The sequence below is a fragment of the Periplaneta americana genome, chromosome 9 (assembly GCF_040183065.1).
Source record: "Periplaneta americana isolate PAMFEO1 chromosome 9, P.americana_PAMFEO1_priV1, whole genome shotgun sequence".
In the NCBI taxonomy this organism is placed as follows: Eukaryota; Metazoa; Arthropoda; class Insecta; order Blattodea; family Blattidae; genus Periplaneta; species Periplaneta americana.
In genome coordinates, this window is record NC_091125.1 from 143776072 (window position 1) to 143799146 (window position 23075).

Here is a 23075-nt window from a genome sequence, read left to right on the forward strand (position 1 = left end):
GAAAATATTGATAAAGTTTAGAAGATTAGATTTAATGAACAAAAGTTTTGATTATTTTTATTTGTAGGCCTACAATAATATCACACTGTGTTCACTTCATTTTGATGAGTGTAGGCCTATGTCAATGAATGCTGAAAGCAAGAAATTTCTGTGGAATGTTACACCTACGTTACTTGGCATCTCCATTACTGGGTATAAAAGTCTTGTAGGCTTCTAAAATAAAATTAGAGTGCACTTCTGTACAGGGGCAGTGGCATTTCTCTAAGGTTAGAACCCAGTTTAGGTGTGTGTGTATTAATCGAAAAGTAGGGGCTAGAAAATATTGAGAATAGGACGCATGTTTACATGAAATTTTTTTTCGATTAATACACACACACCTAAACTGGGCTCTAACCTTAGATAAATGCTGCTATTCCTGTATGGAAGCGTGCTCTAAAATTAATAAGAACATATACAGTTATTGTATGGCATAAAAATATCAAATAAACTACACAGTATCATTTCTCTGCTGTGTTATCATATGTACTCTACACACATTTACCTTGCCTGCTGCTGGAGCACTACTGTCGCGCCAGTTGTCAAATGTTGGCATATTTTATATGTATGAGTTGCGCGATTGTATGTATTAGACTGTACTTACACCAACAAATTATCGCTCATTATCGATTAGTAGGGTCATATATCTTTGAACGTCAGTGTACAACTATAACAGCATATTATAAAGTTGGAATACATTAATAAAAATGTAACTAACTTCTTAAAGAACTTATCCTCAGCCTTTCTGTCTTCCTTCTTTCCATCAACATTCCACGCTATCTGCTCTCCTCTGCCTGTGTCATAATTAGAACTCTGTGTGTCCAGTTCCAACTCCAGTTTAACTTCCTGATGCTGTGGTTTAATACAACTCTGTAATAAATATGACATAAATATTAGTTACTTTACATTTGACGCGTAAAAAATGTTTGCGACTGTTTACTAAATTCAAGAGCAATGTCAAATTCATAAGGGTACAAGGAAGTCACATCACCATTTACACCCTACAAGTAAAGATAATTAATGTACTTTGTATGATAATTAAAGTAACGTCATATAGCATTCAGAAAACTTCACTGAATGAATGCCTATGAACAAATTATAGGAGATTATATTATTTTTTAAAGATGATACCATTCTACGTAATTTACTAAAGTCAAAGTAAAAAATCGAGAACTTTTCCGAAATGAAACGAACCGTAAGCTTAATTCACAAGAGGCTTACAAAGCTTTTTTTTTTTTGCCATAAATGCTTAGTTGCACTAGAAATGGTCACTTCAAATAAATAATTGGCTAGTCTCTCCCTGTAGTAATAAAAACTATAATAAGATACGATTTATCATCCACTGTAATTTTCAGAATGACTTCTATTACACCTTCTATACAATTGAGTACCGGTACCTATTTCTCCCGGTGGTGAAAGACGGTCGAAGCTAATGTTAGCTACCGGTACCATCCTTCCTTCTGTAGTGCGTCTCTACGACCTAGGATATTGACACTTTACCTCTCTTATGAGGGGAAGAAATTTACAATCCCGTAACATATGGACTTAGCCTCTCTTGTTTTTTTGTAGGCTACTTTCATTATAAGTTATGGAAGGAAAGAATAATGACTGGTAAGTATTACCAAAAAATATTCATATTTTTCAGATAGGCTATCTAAATTTTAAACGGGTTCCCTTTTTTTTTTTTTTTTTTAGAAACACACACTTCATAGCACATTTTAAGGTCAGCTGTTATACCAACGATACCACTGTGTTCATTTAATACATGCAACATACGAAGATACCACGTAATTCAGTGAACTTACAGAAATAGGTATTTGTTTGTACTTATGCCATAATACAGTTAGTCCCTAATATCTGTACAGAAATATAGTTTCTTGTTTAAAATTTAAAAAAGGAAAAAGTTCACTCTTTTCTACATCCTGCTCTGACAATACATTTGTTTTTGCAGTGCAGTGGTCTTATTGCATTTCAACTTCTTTTATAAAATATGGTTCTTGGTTGTTTTAGCGATACCTGAATAACTTTGGTGTCGTCATAACTAACATGACTTGGTCGTACTGGAAACTGGAATAGGAACAACTTCTCTGCCAACAGTTTGGACAAATATACAGGAATCTGTCAACAAGAAACAACATAATAAATTCACGTGCATTATAACCAACAAATACACACTGAGAGAAATAATTTTCCAAACAAGTACAGAACAAAATACTTTTATAATAACAATAGCGATACATGTCATATACCTCTTGTACAACTGGGTCATCATCTTCTTGCATTATAGTTTACAAACAATTTCTAAAGTTATAGCAACATTTGCACCACGCTGTGAAATCCAACGGAACCGATTACTCTGAAGTTAGTCACGAAAATAGCCACGAAAGCAGACAGTCGATTCTGCATTGTATTTGCAGTCGACTATTGTATTCGAGTCCTCGTACATGTTTGTGTTTTTTGTGATGATAGCAGACAGTTACAATTCAATTACTGAATTGGAAAGTGGATATATGTAAAATACGATTAACAAATGTTACTTTTCGATAAATAATTACTAGGGACACTTTTGTATGGGAAATGTGTAATTTTGTTTCCATTATTTCCCATTCGAATTGGTCTTGTATAATATTAGGTTAAGTGCGTACTGTAGAGATGACATTTCTTCGAGCATCTGCAAGTAAGTCAAGTTTAATGTAAGATGTCAATAAGTAAATGTATCAGAGAATAGTGCGCGATATCATATTAAAAAGTATAATATCTATTTGATTGTATTAAGTACATTTCCTACTCTACATATCCACTACTACAAAATTGTACATTGCATGTCTCTTCTCTTTTACCTGTTCTCGTGCGATAAGCTATAACCGTAACATTCTTTTTAATCGCGATGTGTACAGAAAGTATATTGCCGTTTGTTGTGTGAGAGTATTTCTTTGTTGTAGAGTATCTAACGCCGCCTTGGGCATTTAATTACTTCAGCGGCACTAAACCTGTCCCCTCATCTAATCCACTCTAACCTTGTCACAATCCTCGGACTCCTGTCAGTTATCTCATCTAACCCAGTCACATTCCTTGATCTCGTGTTACTTAGCTATTTCCTCGTCTAATCCACTCTAACCTAGTCACATTCCTCAGCTCATATCACTTGTCACAATTCTCGGCATCCAGTCACTTAGCCATCCCGTCATCTAACACACTCTAACATTATTATATTTCTCAGCGTCATGTCACTGAGCTATCCCCTCATTCTCATCTAACTTAACTTAATCTTTAACTTACAATACAGTATTTACGGAAATGCCCACTGGCGAAGAGTAAAATGCAGTGCAACACGATACCCATGATCAGACGCTACCACAAATATGTGCCAAATACCAAAAAATCCACGATATCATTAAAGTAAACAATTATGCCTTCTTGTTTTGTAGGCTAGTACTAATTTAGGCTATACTTACTTGATCACCTACCTAATGGCCTCCAAAGCTGCGTTTGAGTATGGATTCAAATTCTGCTTGGTTTCGTTATTTACTTGTCCCCTCCCCCCTCCCATAGATTTTCCGCAAGTGTAAAGCGAATGTTAGGTTAATCACATGGTGAATCTTCGGATTTAGCTTGCCAAATTCCATCTCCATTTCACCAATTCCACCGACTAAATAACAGCGCAGTTGATGTAGCATCGTTCTGATTAAGAAACCCATGATTTGATGCTAAGACTTCAAATTCTCATTTCATATTAATTATTTTCAGAATAGTTCCGTTAAGCATACTTAACTGGTGTCCAACAGAGGAAGTACCTGACAAATTAGTATTAAAACATGACTTCTATGTTCGACCAATATGAACAAGCTTCACAGCGTTTCAAAGGGACAATGGGTCCAACAATTCGTCCTGAGATGGTAAGTATTTTACATTCTTTAGTAACTTAATACTGTAGTTTGTTAAATGTATATTGAGGTGACTGCTTGTAGTTTTTTTTAGATGTAATCTTCAGTTTGCATGTAAACAGTAGGCCTATCCGTTCTTTTAGAATGTGTTGTAAGTTTATCTGTGTCAGTCTTGATAACATTTTGAGTAATGGAATTTATTGATCATAATAGACACATGTTGAGGAAAACTAAACTTCTTATGGTATGTTTACACTGCAGCCTCGCTGCTGGCACATCGTGCATGAATGTATGGTGATGATGAAACAAACCCAGTGATCTTTATGGCTGCATTTATCCTGCAGTAGTGCTGCTCGCTGGTATCCTCGCCTCAGCAATGATCACAAACTAGTTTCATTTTCAAGCCTTGGCCATTGCCAGGCATCCTGAAACTTGCGCTGTGATTGGTTCTTTCAAGGAGCCTTTCTCCACTCTTTGTTTACTACACTACTCATTCCCCGTGTCATAGCTGAGAGAAACAAGATTCTATTTGACATTTTTGATGAAAATAAGTTTTTTTATAGAACTGGACTACGCTTTTCATGTACTTTTAACACTTGGTATAGTAATATTCCTGTTATTTTTGCTCCTATTAAAATTTTTCCAAAGTTCTAATTAAATATTCACAAGTTATTTGAGAAAAACAAGCTTCCATTTCAATCTTTCTTTCATAGGTACGGTGCACAACAATACAAATTTTAATGTCACTTTAGGTGTATTTAATTACCATTACATAATACCCGATGCCTTATTCTCGCCATTCCATGCATTAAAAGTATTACACCAATAAGTAATTATTATTTTGAATATAATAAGATGATACATTGCGCTAGCACTACACTATACATTTTGCATTGTGATGTTGCAATATAATGTCTCGACTAAAGCATTCATTGCTATTTATTACTCATTCTTAATCTATTTTGTGTACTCTTTTTCTATATAGCTTGAAATTCCTATTTTATATTTTTATTACCCTGTTCGACGTTTTGTTTATCTTGAGTTAGTAATTGTGCAACTCAAACCAAGAAATGGATTCGGAACACCTCAAAATCTGTGCTTCAGTGGCTGACCATGATAATATCTTTGAAAAATATTGGAGTGCAAGAGGTCAAATGGCTTTATTGTCAAACGGCTGGCATTAGAAAACAACAACAGTAATTACTATTCTCCATATTTGTATTTCTCTATTGCTATACATTTTGCCTACTTTCTAAATCTACCTTTCTTATGAATGTACAATATTCTTTCAAGTATATTTGATAATGAGATCAGTCCTGTTTGGTGGCCACCTTCCACCTTTGAAATTTATGATCCTTTTCAATTTGCTTCGGACAGTGTTGTACTTCGTGCACTCAAGTAAAATATGATCTACTGATTCTTCACTGTTATTGCAACTGCATGTTGGGTCTTGTATAATGCGGAATCTGTGATAGTATGCGTTGATTCTTCCATGGTTGTAAGTCCAGCTGAAAGAGGTATCTTAAGTGCTAGTCTCTGCGAGACTTGTGAAAAATATCTTCTTGTTTCCGCTCCGTTTTTTGCTAGCTGCCACTGATTTTCCCATTTCGCAAAGCTTTCTTCTCTCATAGTCTTTGTTACTCCACTCATGGGGATCTTGCTGTAGTGGAGTGTATCTTCTCTTGTAGCTTTCTTGGCAAGGCGGTCGACAAACTTGTTCCCGAAGATTCCTATATGTGCCTTAACCCAGCTGAAGGTTATGTTCCAGCCTGTTTCTCTTAAGGAAGTCAATTTCTTTCTGATGTCTTCTATTAATGAATTCTGGTTCATGCTGTTTTGTAGGGAATCGAGGGTGATCTTACTGTCTGAATACAATGATGCAGTCTTAGAGGTGTTGTGCTGCAGTTGTAGATCATTTACTATATGAAGTGCTTTTAGGATTGCGAACTGTTCAGCCTGGTTATTTGAGCATTCACCATGAAGTTCTGAATTTAGATTGTTGTACGAGATTGCCGTGAGAAATACTGCTACTCCTGAACCTACTCCTTCATTGGATTTACTTCCATCAGTGTAGATTTCGTAAGCATAATCTTCATTTAGCTTTGTGTCTTTAACAGCAGGAAAGTCTGCTGGTTGGGGCCATTCCCTGAGTTCCAAAGGTCTTTCATTGTTACTGCCTAATAGTCTTTATTTCGTCGTATAGCTTTTGGCACTTTCTTCTAACTTAATGGTTATAAGAGTCAAAGCAGTCAGGATGCAAAGGGCCTCAGTTGACGTCCTGAATGCTTTTGCAATCTTTATGTTTATCAGTCTTTGTACTCTTTCTAGTTTCTTCGCGCTCGCGTGGGGGAGGGGTTTTGTGTGTGTGTGTGTGTGTGTGTGTGAGTGTGTGTGTGCGTGCGCGCGTGGGGGGTGTGGGGATGGGGTGGTGTGTGTGTGTGTGTGTGCGTGCGTGTGTTTTTTTTTTCATACATTGCTTACAGCTAGAATATGGAACAAGTCAAAAAACTTAATACTATTATAAAATCTTAATTTATTGTCACAGTCTAGATGAAATATATGCAGGCGAGATTTACAATAATGTCTACTAGTGCAACACAAAGTTTTAGTATCAATTTCATGAAGTGTTATTGAATGTCATGAATTCACCTACAGAATAGAAGGCGTGAGAAATTGGGTACTTCTTTAATTTGGCCCTAAATAATTTTATGTTTTGAGTTTCATTTTTTATATTGATAGGGAGGCTATTAAAAATTTTTACTGCCATATAATGCACTCCTTTTTGATAGCACGATAGACTTGCCGATGGAGTATGAAAGTCATTTTTTTGACGTGTATTTATGCTATGAACTGTTGAATTAGTTACAAAGTTTTCACGATTACATACGAGGAAGATTATTAATGAAAAGATATACTGACAAGCCATGGGTATTATTTGTAGTTTTTTGAAAATAGTTCTACACAATTCCCTAGATTTGGCACCTACTATTATTGTAATTACTCTTTTTTGAAATAGAAATATATTGTTACTATCTGTGGAATTTCCCCAGAATATTATTCCAAAACTCATTGCTGAGTTGAAGTATGCAAAGTATATTGTTTTTAAGGCATTGATATTTACTATCTTTTGCATAGATCTAATAGCAAAACAAGCTGAATTTAGTTTGGGGGTAATTTCTTTAATATGATTTTTCCAATTTAACACATTATCGATTTTTAAGCCAAGAAATTTGGTTGTTGTTTCTAATAGAGATCTATTATTAATTATTGCGCTAGAAATTTGCGAGGTTGAATTTGGACAGGATTTAAATTGAATTATGTTAGTTTTTTTACAATTTCATACCAATTTATTGACTGAGAACAAGTCAGATATTTTGAAGAGAATTTCCTCAGTTGAAGATTGGAATGTGTTGGAGTTATTGGCTGTAATTACTATACTTATGCCATCTGCAAATAATATGAGATGACCTACATCTTTTATTGGGTGTGTGTGTGTGTGTGTGTGTGTGTGTGTGTGTGTGTGTGTGTGTGTGTGTGCGCGCGCGCGCGTGTGCGTGCGTGCGTTTTTTTTTTACCCCTACCACCAGATGTTTGCCCCCTTCCAGTGTAAATAAATACCTAAATACAAAATGTTTCACGTTTTAGAAGCCACTCTTTCGTCCATCGGGTTTGTTTTGATTTCAGTCTGTTGTTAACTTCCGAAATAAGCACTAGATGACTCGTCCTGTAAGCAAATTTACTTACTTTGGTTATGACCAGACTAAAAAAAAAAAAAACACTCTGCACTCTCGAACATTTAATTCAAGACTGTGTGAAAACTTGATTGAGGCGTTAACATGTGAAGACAGAATGCACCACGCAGTCCAAATGTGCACATTTTCAGTACATACATGATAAACCTGAGTATGTAAATTATGCCTTAGAGAAAGGAATTAAAGTTAACAATATTGGATGTTCACTTGTCTATGTGGATGACGTGAATATGTTAGGAGAAAATCCACAAACGATAGGGAAAACACGGGAATTTTACTGGAAGCAAGTAAAGAGATAGGTTTGGAAGTAAATCCCGAAAAGACAAAGTATATGATTATGTCTCGTGACGAGAATATTGTACGAAATGGAAATATAAAAATTGGAAATTTATCTTTTGAAGAGGTGGAGAAGTTCAAATATCTTGGAGCAATAGTAACAAATATAAATGATACTCGGGAGGAAATTAAACACAGAACAAATATGGTAAATGCCTGTTATTATTTGGTTGAGAAGCTTTTATCATCCATTCTGCTGTCAGAAAATCTGAAAGTTAGAATTTCTAAAACAGTTATATTACTGGTTCTTTATGGTTGTGAAACTTGGACTCTCACTTTGAGAGAGGAACATAGGTTAAGGGTGTTTGAGAATAAGGTTCTTAGGAAAATATTTGGGGCTAAGAGGGATGAAGTTACAGGAGAATGGAGAAAGTTGCACAACACAGAACTGCACGCATTGTATTATTCACCTGACATAATTAGGAACATTAAATCCAGACATTTGAGATGGGCAGGGCATGTAGAATGTATGGCCGAGTCCAGAAATGCATATAGAGTGTTAGTTGGGAGGCTGGAGGGAAAAAGACCTTTAGGGAAGCCGAGGCGTAGATGGAAGATAATATTAAAATGGATTTGAGGGAGGTGGGATACGATGATAGAGAATGGATTAATCTTGCTCAGGATAGGGACCAATGGCGGGCTTATGTGAGGGCGGCAATGAACCTGCGGGTCCCTTAAAAGCCAGTAAGTAAGTAATATTGGATGTTCAGTGTTAAAGAGATAGACACAAAGGACACATTGAGACTGAAGTACTTAACTTTCCTATGGTCTACTACTCCAATATTTTCCGTTGTTATTCCAGAGCACAACAGGGTTCATACACATGAAGCTGGAGGAAGAGGCACCAATGTTTAGTAAGCAGAAGGTGAACTTCTCACCAACAGATCGCATAACTCACCTGGCAGTGAGCAGCGAACTTCTGGTTCTCACCATGGCTAATAATGTACTTCTGAGAATTGATCTTCGTCATCCTGATAAACCTGAAGGTAAAATTGTCAAGTCTTTCATGATCTCATTCTTATTATAGTTTGTGACTTTCAAGTTTCCATAATTGAAATTGGGGGATCTTTATGTGTGGGGAAGGTAAGAGACGAAATATATGGAAATAATTTTCATTTTTGTAATGAATATAAATGACACTCAGGAGGAAATTAATCGCAGAATAAATAATTATGGGAAATACTTGTTATTATTATTCTGTTGAGGAGCTTCTGTCATCCAGTCTGCTCTCAAAAAGATGAAAGTTAGAATTTATAATTCTGTATGTCCATGTTGAATCTTTCGTATACTACTTTTAACACTTGAATATAAATAATTGATTAAATGGCGATCTTACTCCTGTTAATTATGTAAGCATGTGCGGCTTACAGCTGTTTCGGTGCTACTTCACACCATCCTCAGAGCCTTCTGTGTCTCAGCGTCATCTCAACTTCGCTGCCTGTTGTGTGGGTGCGTTCATGTGATGAAGAGTTGTGTCAAATAGTTTGTGTGTTCTGAAATTGATCTGTGTGCTGAGTATTTGATTAGGGGTGTGTTTTAGTGTGTCTGTATATTTCATATTGTTCTAATGTGTTGAGTTTTTGGTTTGGCCAACCACACATACAATAACATAAATACAGACATGGAAATCCTACACATACAACCCAAAAACCCGTTTTTTTTGTCCCTGAGTGTATTATCCAATTGCACACTTTCCTAATACTCTCGCCGCTACCGCGACAATGTGATAACAAAACAATATCCGACTTCCACAAGGTGTTCAAGAACAAATCAGAAAAAATTTACTAACAAATGTTTTGAAAACAAATTTCAGTCTAAAATGATAATGGGGGGAAAAAAGGAAAGAAAAACAGAAACATAGAGAGAAAATGCTGCCCCCCTGGAAACTGCTGCCTAGGCTTAAATCCGGCACTGCAGCAGGTAGGATGTCACAAAACCATATTACCGGTACTTTTCTTTTATTTTTTTCTCAATAGACAAATAACGTGGAAATACCAGATTCTACGATGCAACATTCATAAAAGGCACTATTATGCAAGTTAACATAACATATGCACTAAAGGCAGACAATTATAAAAATACTGTTCAAATTTATCTTTAAAAATGGCTTAGATATACCAGTTTTAGTAAAATCCTGCATTGGGTACATTTTTTTTTTTTCAAATATGGACCCCCAACTAGTATTTTTCAAAATATTTATGTTTGGTTGAGTTGCTATAGCCATGAGGTCTATATATACAACAAATTAATATTTAGGAAAAAAGTTAAAAAAAATGTTCTCTCTGTTTGCAAAAAATATTTCACAAATCTTCAAATAAAAAGGTATAATTCGTAATAATCATACAGATCACTATATCAAGAAGCCACTAGCATAGCTCAAGTGGTAGCTCGTTTGCCTGCTGATCCAAAGTCGTTTTCGGTTGTGGGTTCGATTCCAGCTTGGGCTGACTACCTGGTTGGGTTTTTCAGAGGTTTTTCCCAACTGTAAGGCGAATGTCAGGTAATCTAAGGCGAATCCTCGGTCTCATCTCTCCAAATACCATCTTATTATCATCAATTCATTGATGTCAGATAACCCAATAGTTGATGCAGCATCGTTAAATAACCAAGTAACAACTATATCAAGAACATTTACTTTCTTACACATAAGACCTATGTACATTTTTGTGTCCATACGGTATACATTGTGTTTCTGTTTCTTTACAGAGATTGAACTTGGAAAATATATGTCACACTTGAAATTGAGTGGGGTGTTCCTAGATCCACTTGGACATCATTTATTGCTGAGTTTATCCTCCAGGAATACAGAGACGCCTGCAGAGCTCCTTTACCTGTCTAGAAAAACCAGTAAACTCAAACAAGTAAGTATTGCATCAAATATTCATTATATGAGGTCTCGCCATCCTCATTGAATATTAACACGACTACTATGAAGTAGTCAATGTGTATTATCACCATTAAATCGAGAAAAATTCGTTCCGGCACCGGGAATCGAACCCGGGACCTCTCAACTCTGCGCGCTGAGGGCTCTTTCCAACTGAGCTATGCCGGGACACAATCCACGGTGCCGGTCGAACTCCTCTCATTGTACTGCGGCCTACTACCTGCATTTAAACCTATGTAAGTCAATATGCAGGAGCGCATATTTAAATGACTTTTATGGCCATATTCAACAACAGTTTGTGATAACTGTAAACATTTAATACATCAAATATTCATTATATGAGGTCTCGCCATCCTCATTGAATATTAACACGACTACTATTGTAAAACAATACAATGAGAGGAGTTCGACCGGCACCGTGGATCGTGTCCCGGCATAGCTAAGTTGGAAAGAGCCCTCAGCGCGCAGAGCTGAGAGGTCCCAGGTTCGATTCCCGGTGCCGGAACGAATTTTTCTCGATTTAATGGTGATAAGTAAGTATTGATTTGTAATTTTTACACTTAATTTGTTGGTGCTCTTGTACTGTTGTGTGTGGAGATCTGATAAAGAGCTTTATATGTCTTGAATCTGTCATATTTGCTCTGTGCAGTGCTAGTATAAATTTAGAACATACTATAGGAGAAGAACATACTACCACTCCCGCGTCATTGACTTGGTAGGGGAGGGGATTTTTATTCAATGCCCTTGTTATGTGATTGCGTACAGGTCACAGAGACGTCATTCAACTCCGGTAGATGTGGATGGGGAACCAACACTTTCCCCATGGTTTCACCTGTCTCTCGCCAATTCTGTATCCCTGTAATACCCTTCTGTATATATTCCAACTAGACTGTCACTATAATTAAGACTTTGTAGTACTATCAAGATTTTTTTTTTTTTTTTACTTATTCCGTATTCTAGCTGTGAAGCGATGTACAAATACCATGGAATTTAAATAAATACAATACAACACTACGTATTGTAATTTTTTTTTCAACAAGAATGTAACTTCTATTCAAAACAACAATAATTACTTTGTATAATTGAATGTAAACACTTCCGTCAACAATGGGATTTCCACTCCACACAGTAACACAGTATTCGTTATTGCATTCCACAGATGACAATGACAATTTACTTGGATTATTGAGAACAACAATGAACTGTTAATCTTAACTAATGTTTACAAAGCACTATTTACAAAACAGAACTGTCAGTTCTCAGTTCACAGTTCGTTTGCCTTGGCTAGTTTTTCTAGCTCAGTCACTCAAGTTCACAGTATCTCGAACCCAAGACCTTCAGAGACAGTCCACTGAACTTCGAACTCAGGTCCCCAACTGCGGTCCACTGCACTCGAACTCAGGACTTCGGACACTCACACAGCTACGGACACACTCAAGTCGAACTCCGGTCTCGAAGCTGGCTTCACTGCTACACAAGACTGGCTGGCTTGCTGTCCAGCGACTACAACAACTCCTCACTTGCGTCTCTTCTTTTATAACCAAACCATAGTTTCCAGAGAGTACGACTTCGCGATCAATCTCCAGATGCCGAGAAGATGGCACCTCTCGATTTCTCTGGATTCCTTCCCTCAGTCGCAGGCGCATTACTTCCCCCTCTCTGCCGTGGAACAGCGTGCCGCTATTCCCCTTACGTCGCGCCTTGCCGCAGCGACCATCATTTCGTCTCCCCTTCGCGCCGCGCCCTCAGCGCTCCACGGAGTTCGCTTCTGCCGGACGCGCACGAAGTTCCCCGAAGTGCCGAGATTATTCGGCCTGCCGTCACAGTATGAAGTATTGCCGTAGCAGAAAAATGCTTCTTAGTAAATTCGTCATACTTGTTTACTAGACCGATGAGAAGTTTCATGCAGGCAATAAGATATTTCCATCTCTCATTTATCAAATTGTATTCTTCAGTACATATTTAGTCTACATTTTTATTAATTCGTCATATTTTAAGGAATGAAATAATAAATCAATGATTTTTGTGCATATGAATATAGATTTCAATGGATGAGTCTAGCCGACAATGATCAATAGGTACAATTTTTCCCAACTCAGTAATAATTCTGTTATAATAAGAATAGTATATAAAATTATAGAATTATTTTATTGTTAATTCGTATCTGTAAATCTAAGAAAAGAATAGAGTTTTGTAATATAAATACAATAGAGTTGATGATCTTTATAAGCATTCATTGTTTTCTGTTTTTTATGTTTCAGCCTAGCAAGTTTAAAGGTCACGAAGTGACTGCTGTGGGTTGGAATTTTGGAAATGACTCTGATGGTACAACAGGTCCAATTTTACTAGGTACCTCCAAGGGACTCATATTTGAAACCGAAATATGTCTGGAAGGTGACAGAATCTTCCAGTCAAGTTTAGAGCAATATTGGAGACAGGTGAATAAATATAATTTACTTGATTGTAAAGTTAGGACGTTATATCCATTCACTTCTCGAGTTAATCATATGGTTAGATTGTGCCATTGCACCACTCCATAGACACTTGACGCTGCGACCTGTTTTATTGTTTGTATGGCCAATAAATTAAAATTATGCAGCATTATAAAATAATACTTTCTTTTTTTTACTCATTTGAACATTTGTAGTGGTATGAAAATATCACTTTGTGAACCTTTAACGACAAGCTACAAATTTTAAATTGCAAGTCAAGGAGTAAAGCAGAGTTTCCCAATGTCACCCATCCTTTTCATAAATACACCGTGTTTCATAAACATTTGAGGGGTTACAAAACTTTATTGCAAGTGAACTTTTGAACTTACATTAATGAAACCAGTCCAGAATGAATAAGGAACTCAAACAGTTGTGTGTGTATGTTTTGTTAAGCCCAGAGTTCACATTCTTGCCGCTAGGCCATTTTATTTTGTTCAACAGCAGCTCATATTCCTTATTGTTGTGAAATTGCTGCTACTTGTGTGGAGAAATCGTTCTGTGTTTTGGAATTTCACACTACTAGGTTAGCGATTACTGGCCTACGTGCATTTCGTAGAAAATTTGAAAGGAACCCACCTAGTGAAAAATCAATTCGCAAATAATTGAAAAAAAAAAAAAAAAAACAGATTTTCTGTGCAAAGGAAAATCACCTAGTCGCCTATCAACCTCAAAGGAAGACAGGGATTTTGAAAATGTGTTTCATGTGCAGCTCACAGAAATCAACAGCAACTATAGCTAGAGGAACTCCAAACTAAAAGAAACTAAAAGAACTCCAAAAGAAAATAACATTTCAATGGATACCTAGTCATTGTGGTATTCCTGGAAACGAGAAAGTCGATAATATTGCAAAACAGGCAACATATTTGCAACCAAGACCTCTTCAAGTGATATCTCTATCCAGTGCTTTTGCTTCAGTGAAGTCTCATTTTACAAACCTATGGATCAACATTGGCTCTCTTCTGACAAAGGAAAAATTTTACAGTCTGTACAAAAGAAACCAAATGACCTGGAAATGTACAAAAACTTACCCAGACATGTTCAAACATTTTTAACAAGAGCCAGAACAGGTCACATTGTCATTCAATTGTACCTACACCAATTTCACATTTCTGATAATCCTACTTGTTTGTGGTATAATAATCATGATGAAGATCTGGAACACATTATGTTATACTGTCCATCCATAAACCACAAAAGAAGTGAATTAAAATTATCAGTACCAGTTGCAGAAGACACAACCCTGCAGTATATATTGACTACACCCCAACTCTGGCTACTAGCAACAGGCATCTATAATGAACACCGATCAAAATACCCCTCATTTCTCGTGAAAAACAACAACTGAATAGACTACAGTGGACTATAGTGGACTTTATGTTGTCAGCGAACAGCTGGGTACATTAAGAACTGGACATGTCAAAAACAGTGTGGCCCCCACGATCACCGGACCTGACACAGTGTGATTTCTTTTTGTGGGGTTACATCAAAGACATGGTATTTGTCTTACCCATGCCGCGTAATATCGGAGTTCTAAGGCAGCATATCATTGCAGCAGTTGACACTATAGACAGGTCTACGTTGATGCAAGTGTGGCAAGACCTAGACCATCATGTGGATATGTGGTGTGTCAGCCATGATAGACACATGGAAAAAAAACTGAGTTCCTCGTTTGTTCTGGACTGGTTTCATTAACGTAAGTTCAATAGTTTACTCACAATAAAGTTTTTTAACACCTCAAATCTTTATGAAACATGGTGAATATTGATGCAGCTATTCAAGAATGGCAAAGTAAATTAAGGAACAATTTTACTTAAGGAAATATGGTTTTAAATACGGTAATTTTGCTGATGATGAAGTCCTGTTCGCCCACTCAAAGTCAGTAAATTAGAGGCCAACTACTGCTCAATGTGTACACAAATAAACGTCTGATTGACATAATTATCATACAAAAAGATGGTTATCAAACAAGTTATACAATATAAAACTTAATTCAAATATAAATTAGGAACAACAGTCCATTGGTAATGAATGTATTACAAAAATAGAGGTGGAGTTATTGGCCAAGTAGATCAGTGGAAGTGTAATATCTCTCCACAACACTCATGCAATTTGACAACTGTCATGCGTTTTCTTTCGTGAATATTGACGTAATGACTTGTGAATGGTTTGGAGAATATGATGAATAGGTAAAAAATTTCCCAATCAAGACTCACAATATCGTCCTGAGTGACTAGCAATCTGGAATATCCATTATCATTCAGGAAAAGGATGCTTTTCTGATCGATCAGCAGAGGCTGTTTCAGTTCTTATTTTGTTTAGGAGTCTTCTTTTTATAGTGCCACAAAGAAGTTGGTATTTGTTTAACTTTGCCTACATTTTTATTTTTGTTCCAACATACAGTAGAATCCTGAGTATCCGTCACCCTGTTAACTGATTGTCGTATTATCCGATTTTTTTTTAGCTCTTTTCTTTTTGCTGCAGAAAAAATATGAAGTACTGTACATTGTGTTTGTACATAGCTTTTCTACAGAAGATTATTACAAGCCTTCAGTTTTAAATCTCAATTAAATTTTTTTTTTAATGCTTTATGACTTATTTACTGACTTCTCTTCAGTTTCTTCCCCAAAGCTTATTACAATTTTTTATCCTTAAAAAATGAAAGCTTCCATTCCTTCGTATTTGTCTCCACTCTTCTGATTTGTCTCATTTTATTTATCTGTTCAACATATTATGCGATATAACTCCCTATTACCATTCCACGAACTAATAAATGAAACAGGCTATGTGTATGTGTGTATTTTTCCATGTACTGCGCAGTACTAATTATGATTTAAAATTGGTTGAGAGATTAAGGTTTCGTGTTACGAATTTACATTGCCATTCAAAGCATCTTTTTCTTGTAGAACAGATCCAATTATTACTCCTAAATAGTCTCCAGTATTTTATTAAGTATACAAACATGTGAAAGAGCTTGACATTAGTTCACTTGACATGATATATAGTGAAGAATGGTAGTCCGGCATCAGAACTGGAATCAGATGTGGCTTAGTGGATAAATTGTCATAACCAGAGGTCTGCATCGGACATTTTCGCTCGAGCGCCAAGTAGTTCATAGCATAATCCGATAGGTAGCGCACATGCATGATGGGTAAAATTGTCACAAGCGATAAATCCTCGAACAGTATAAGCCGAGCGTTAGACATTTGTTCTTGTTACAGTGATGAACTGTGTAGTAACATCATAGATGTTTATCATTTCAGAACTTTGCAGTGTTTAACTAACCTCTCCATAGTACAACTACAAAACTTGCTTTAAAATGTAATATAAATGTTGTAGGTAAATGTTTTTTTTTTTTTTTCCACACAGGAGTGATTTTGTTTTTGCCACATCTGATAGATGTTATTGGATGTAAATGTAATTATTATAAACGGAGAACAGAATCACGATAATGCAAGAACTGTATCAAGTTTTCTAGTAATAATAATAATAATAATAATAATAATAATAATAATAGTAATAATAATAATGATGATGAAGATGATGATGATGATGATGATGATAATCTCTAATAATTAGTGTATCAATCTTTGCGTCTGTAACAGTTGTGCAGCATGATTATTCGTTTTATTATATTTTCTGTGACGTTATCTCTGTACTAATATTGTTATTAATCTATTGCTATATCAATAATATTTTGTAAAACGTTTCTACATTGTCGCAGTATATAGGCAGAACACTATATATGGACCTATCATATTATATATGTGGTAAATCAAATATTGAATAATTATTAATTAGCAATAATAACTATATCGAAGTTTTTCATACTATTTTATTTATAACTTCATGTTCCAGTTTTGGTACATTCCATTGACTGTTCCATTAAACGTCTGTCATAAACGCAGAAAATAAAGCCTTATTTTTACCGTGTGAGCAAAACATATGTGTATCTTATCTGTCGCCTTCCATACAAGATAAGACATGTCGGTGAGACGACCTTGTGCTGTGCTTCTATTTATTACGAGCGTATCACGACCGATCATATCTCACTCGAGGGTGCGACACTCGACCAAGTTCAAGCGAGCGATTTAACTCCAATGCAGCACTCTGGTCAGCACATAGAGCTGAAAACCTGGGTTCGAGTCCCGGTGCTGGAGAGAATTTTTCTCTGTTCTACCCATTCTTCACCATATGGTAATGGAAAATTTCTGCACGGAAATGTCATATGTACTTCGGTACATCGTAATAATATGATGTATAGTTGCATAATTTTGAAATACAATATAATATATAATATGTAATAGCTTAAGCAAGCAAGTTACCATTAGTTGCTTGCTGTATTCAGGAATGAAAATAATACAATTCGTTTCATGGGAACCATGTGGTTAGAAATACAGTAGAACCCCTTTTTAATGAATCTCCGGCGGATTACTTATTTTTTTTCCTTCAATAGGAGTTTTCCTTAAAAGGGAGTTTTCATAAAATGGGAAGGAAAGGCTAAAATAAGTAATATTGACGTGTGTTATATACTAAACTTTATTATAACCATTTAATTAAACCTACAATTATTATTAACAATAAATTGCATTACAATATTTTCTAACTCTTCAAATGATGTGGCACAAATATTTTTCTGTTTGGTTGAACCTGAACCATACTGGAAGTCAGCATTGAAAAATTCTTCTTTCTTATTCATTATTCCTCATAATGAAGTAGTTGGCAAATCATGCTTTTTTGCCATATGCCTTATTATTTTCTCGTTCTGTCTTGCATTTAATCGCAATTATAATGATCCATAGACAACATAAACTAACAAAAAAACTTGGAAACAGGATCCACACAACTCGAGAGAACAAAACAAGTAAAGAAACCACTTTGTGAAAGCAACGCAAAGTTAGACCATAAAGAATGATAAAGAATGACGTCGCCGTGTGGTACCACATTACTATCTTATTGAGATACGCTATTAAATATGTTGGTACTATTGATTATTGAAAGTCGAGTCGATATTTCGAGCTTCATGATCACAAAATCACTTGAAAAATATTGCTTAAAAGCGAGGTTTTTCTTAAACCAGGTTTCCTTAAAAGCAGGAATTAATTTCATTATTTTTACGGAAATTTTGCTGGGACTTAACAGATTATTCCTTAAAACGGGAATGTTAAAATTGGGTTTTACTGTATTTGGTAAATATTTGTTAAAAAAAGAAACAAGTTCAGTGACATGTTCGTTGTCTATCTTCTTTTTCTTGCTGGTCATAGCTGCCTAGTTATCTGCCTTTGTATGGAACAAGAGAGGTGGATGGTCTGGTAAATACAGTAAAGGATTTGTTAATGTGTGATATTTACGTTTTACATATTGAATTGTAAATGAATGAAAAAAGAAGAAAGTCAGTGTGTCTGAAACATCATGTAAATTATGTAAGAATTTATTACAAATGACATTCCTGAGTAGTAATGTTGTTTGTGTTCAAAACGCACTTTAAGCCGTACAACAGGAACATAGTTTTTATGGAAATAGTTCTCCAGAAGCATTATAAACAGTCAGTGAACTTGAGTTTCCTGCACACGGTCATATCTCCTAACAGTACATCTTTATTAGTCACAGAATTCAGGGTGATACAAAAGTCTGGCAACATAGACAAACTCCATTATTAGTGCAGATAGTGAAAAATTAAAAGAAAAAAAAGTTGTTGGAAATATGTAGTTTTCAATCTAACGTGCTTGAATTTTCAACGTAGAATACACCATTGAGACTGTACACTAGTACGACACACCCGCCAATCCCAATGCTGCCAAATTAGTGGCTTTTCTGCTAGTTCTAGCAGAATTTAGGTACATATTATTTAATGGAGAAAAATAGTAGATGTGCAGAGTTCAGTGAGTATTTAAATTCTCACAGTGCAAAGAAACGTTTCTTTACATTGATAGCATAAGAATTCAGAGGAATTTCATTCTTGCCTGGTGATTTTCCCTAACTTGTATTGGCAACACTGCTTATTAACATCATAATTTTGTAATTTAACCAGTACACTGTAGTGACAGTGATAACGTAAATGCCCCCTTTAAGGACGAAGCATGTAGCAACAGGGCATTTTCCATTCTCATTGAAGCTTGTACCAATGTACTGCGTGTTCAGTTCGAAGTGTGTCATGGCTCGCTGTATGACGTCATGTGGCTAGCCGATGAGCCTAGAGAATTCAGTCTTCCTACATTTCTGCAGAGGCATATGACCTATGTGCCAGAGAAGTTGCCTGGTAAGTACGGCGTTCATTCAGAAGAGTACTTACCGATACATACTGTAACGCCAGTAGTGGCAGGAATGTGAACTGTTTGGAAACACGTACTGAGGTGAGTTTTTTTCTTACTGTCGGGATATGGGGAGAGGGTTAAGACGATTACTTACGTATTTGTTGACATTAACTTCGACGGTCAACATGGACACGGAGCATTTGATTTGTGTCGTGGAATGTTGCCGTATGCAACCGATGATAACAAATAGCCTGCATACGACTTGCCCGCGCAAAACACAGTTCGAAAGAGGTTATGTTAGCACACAGACCGTACAGACCGCCATCTATTTCTATGACGTTCAAGTTATACCGTACACGTTTTCAAGTTCAGATTGACCGCCTTGATTAATAGGCAACTTCTCTGACATAAAAGCTGAAACTCGCTTCAAATCGCTGACTCACCAACAGTGACGTCATGACACACTTTGAAATGAATACCCAGTATAATCTCAATGTTACACTCTATGTTGAAAATTCAAGCACGTTAGACTCAAAACTACATATATCCAACAATTTTTCCCTCATTGTTTCTTTTTCACGTTAACACTTGTTTCATACTTAAAACTATACTAGTTAAACCGTTAAAACTGTTATGACAGACTGGTCACGTTTTGACACTGGTGTGATGTCATCTTCGGTGTCCTTCGAACTGCTGCTGCTCCAGCTGATCTTGATTTCCGGCATTTGCGTTCGTGATTTGTAGGGATGGGGGTATATTGCTCTTATGGTGGTACTACTACTACTACTGCTACTGCTACTGCTACTGCTACTGCTACTGCTACTGCTACTGCTACTGCTACTGCTGCTGCTGCTGCTGCTGCTGCCACTTTGAACAGACTGAAAGATCATTTCAAACATGTTACAAGGAACATATAACAGCCCTAACGAAACTACACAACAATTCAACCTATGCAGAACACATCACAAACTCCAATCACAACTACAGCAACATAGACACTGACATGAAAATACTACACATCCAGCCAAAAAACCAGAAACTTGACACTCTAGAACAATATGAAATTTACGAACATACAAAAACACATCCCCAGCACATCATGAATACTCAACTCAATTTCAAAACACACATACACTCTTTTTGACACAATCATGAACACACCCCACCACAACAGGAAACCAGAAGATAGCGCCGGACCTTCACTAGGCTTCGGGCAATAAAGAATATCACTTCGAAACTAGTCAGCCATGTAAAGAAGTCTTCTTCTTCTTCTTCTTCTTCTTCCCTTCAAGTATTAGGCCTTCTCAGTTGAATTTTCGATCCAGCGCTTCTTTGGACGACCGAGAGATCTCTTCCCGTTTGGACAATAGTGGAGCATGACCTTTGGGATTCTATCTCTATGCATGCGATGCATATGATTTATTCAGTTGTTCTGATAATGGTTTACGTGATTAATTACAGGTTCTAGTTGTAATTCTTCCATTACATCTTCATTGCGTTTGTGATCCCATTTTGTATATCCCGCTGTATATCTATAAATTTAATTTCATTAGCCGTTATTCTGCTTTCGTCTTTCTTCTTCAGTGTCCATGACTCACTGCCGCAACAAAGTACAGGTCTCGCCAAGGTCTTGTAAAGGCGAATTCGAGTATGCCTTTGTACTAGGGAAGGTTTCATAATGGTGTTAATTATTCCCATTGTTTTGGTGTATTTAGAAATTTTCTATGAAATGTCTACTTCATCGAAAAAAGATAATGTGTATCCGAGATATGTAAAATAATTTATCCTTTCTAATATTTTTGAATCTAAACATATTTTGCTAGGCACAGGGTATTTTTCGCAGAAGGCCATAATTTTAGTTTTTTCTTTATTGATTTTCATATCATATTTAATTCCAATTTTGTTAAACTTAAAAATTGAACGTTGTAATTCATCTTCTGAGGATGCCACTAGAGCTAAATCGTCTGCAAAAAGTAATGAATCCAGTTGTAAATGTCTATTGAGTTGTATATATCCATGAGGCAATTGTTTCCATTCTCTAATTATTTGATTCATATATACATAATAAATAGCAATGGTGAAAGGCCGCAGCCTTGTCTTACTCCTGTATGAATTTCTGTCCAATGCGATAATTTATTGTCACACCTTACTGCAATTAGATTTGTTTTATAGATATTATATATGTTTGCTATAAGTTGTTGTGGAACATGGTCTGTGGCTAATACATTTAATAATTTATTTCTGTTCACCTTATCAAATTCTTTTTCCAAATCAATGAAAGCAATATGTGTTTCTAAGTTGAATTCCCGGTGTTTTTCCATCAATCCATCGCAACATGATCTTCCCTTTCGGAAGCCATTTTGTTCTTCTCCGAAAGATGTTTCATGTAAAGAAGTTATAAAGTTAATCAGTGAAAAGAAAAGTGTACAAATCGTAGTTTCAAACACACTGACCTTACGTCTCTACTTCTTTAGCTTATTGGATGTATGCAGTGTAGGTAAATTTTATTGTTATGTAATGTCGTCTTGTATTCTGTGATGTATAAATCCACACTGGTACTAGCAGTTATATTGGTTGAAATCTTATCATTATTGATAATACAGTTACTTTATTAACAGATTTGATGTATGCTTATATATATATATATATATATATATATATATATATATATATAATATATATTTAATTGGATACTGCACGAAATCACTTATCATTCTGCATGCATCACAGCCTCATACTTACTATTATTATTCACTGATTCATCATTGCATGTGCACTCTTTAATGTTATGCACGGTACTGTACTGCAGTTCAAGCTCTTTCTCTCTTACCCGGTATTTTTCTATGTTTGTTATACCGTACATGAGAATATATAATATGTGGAAATGTTATATTTAAGTATGTGTTTGTTAATTACAGGTGTTTGATATAGGAAAAGGAAACAACACACCCATCACAGGGTTGGAATTTCACCGTGTTCCTGGATCAGAAAAATATTTTGTCCTTGTAACAACTCCCAACCGTTTGTATCAGTTTATTGGTTATGTGTCAAATTCAGATGAGAAGCCACTCTTGCAACAGATCTTCAATAGCTACCTCACTGTTCCAGGTAAGAGTATGTCCACACAAGAAGGCTTTCGTTATTTTGTTTTCAAAACATATTCGTGCATATTTTACGATGTTTAATTAAATTTATTTATTAATCCACTAATCACATAATGTGATTTGCCACACATCGTAGTGTGTATACAAATTTGGAATGTATCAAAACAGTGCAATAAATGTAAGTATAATGCAGGCTAATTGCAGTAAAACTTCTTTTATACTTTTAACATTTATACTTTTTTTATGAAGTCCTGCAAAATTCCTACACTCTTCATATTAATTTATTTCGGTTAACCTATACAGTTTTTTTACACTTACACGATCATATCTTAAACT

The 23075-nt window shown here is 35.8% G+C and overlaps 2 protein-coding genes across 4 annotated transcripts in view; one reads left to right on the forward strand and one right to left on the reverse strand.

Moving 5' to 3' along the window:
* Polr3E (RNA polymerase III subunit E) overlaps window positions 1–2414 on the reverse strand; it is a 28217-nt gene extending 25803 nt beyond the window's left edge. The window contains exons 1-3 of the mRNA XM_069836081.1: window positions 2286–2414; window positions 2053–2154; window positions 755–906 (exon numbers count right to left, since the gene is read on the reverse strand). Coding sequence (XP_069692182.1) covers window positions 755–906; window positions 2053–2154; window positions 2286–2318 — 287 coding nt within the window. The 5' untranslated portion in view covers window positions 2319–2414. The remainder of the gene's footprint in view (window positions 1–754; window positions 907–2052; window positions 2155–2285) is intronic.
* Window positions 1–23075, forward strand: part of dor (vacuolar protein sorting-associated protein 18 dor) — a 291090-nt gene that overhangs the window by 121416 nt on the left and 146599 nt on the right. Inside the window, exons 1-7 of one of the 3 annotated variants that reach the window (XM_069836073.1) lie at window positions 2480–2713; window positions 3784–3932; window positions 8811–8994; window positions 10715–10869; window positions 13154–13330; window positions 18646–18693; window positions 22554–22743. In XM_069836073.1, coding sequence (XP_069692174.1) covers window positions 3852–3932; window positions 8811–8994; window positions 10715–10869; window positions 13154–13330; window positions 18646–18693; window positions 22554–22743 — 835 coding nt within the window. In that variant the 5' untranslated portion in view covers window positions 2480–2713; window positions 3784–3851. Of the gene's footprint in view, window positions 1–2479; window positions 2714–3783; window positions 3933–8810; window positions 8995–10714; window positions 10870–13153; window positions 13331–18645; window positions 18694–22553; window positions 22744–23075 lie in introns of those variants that run through there. The other 2 variants (XM_069836074.1, XM_069836075.1) reach the window with 2 other exon arrangements.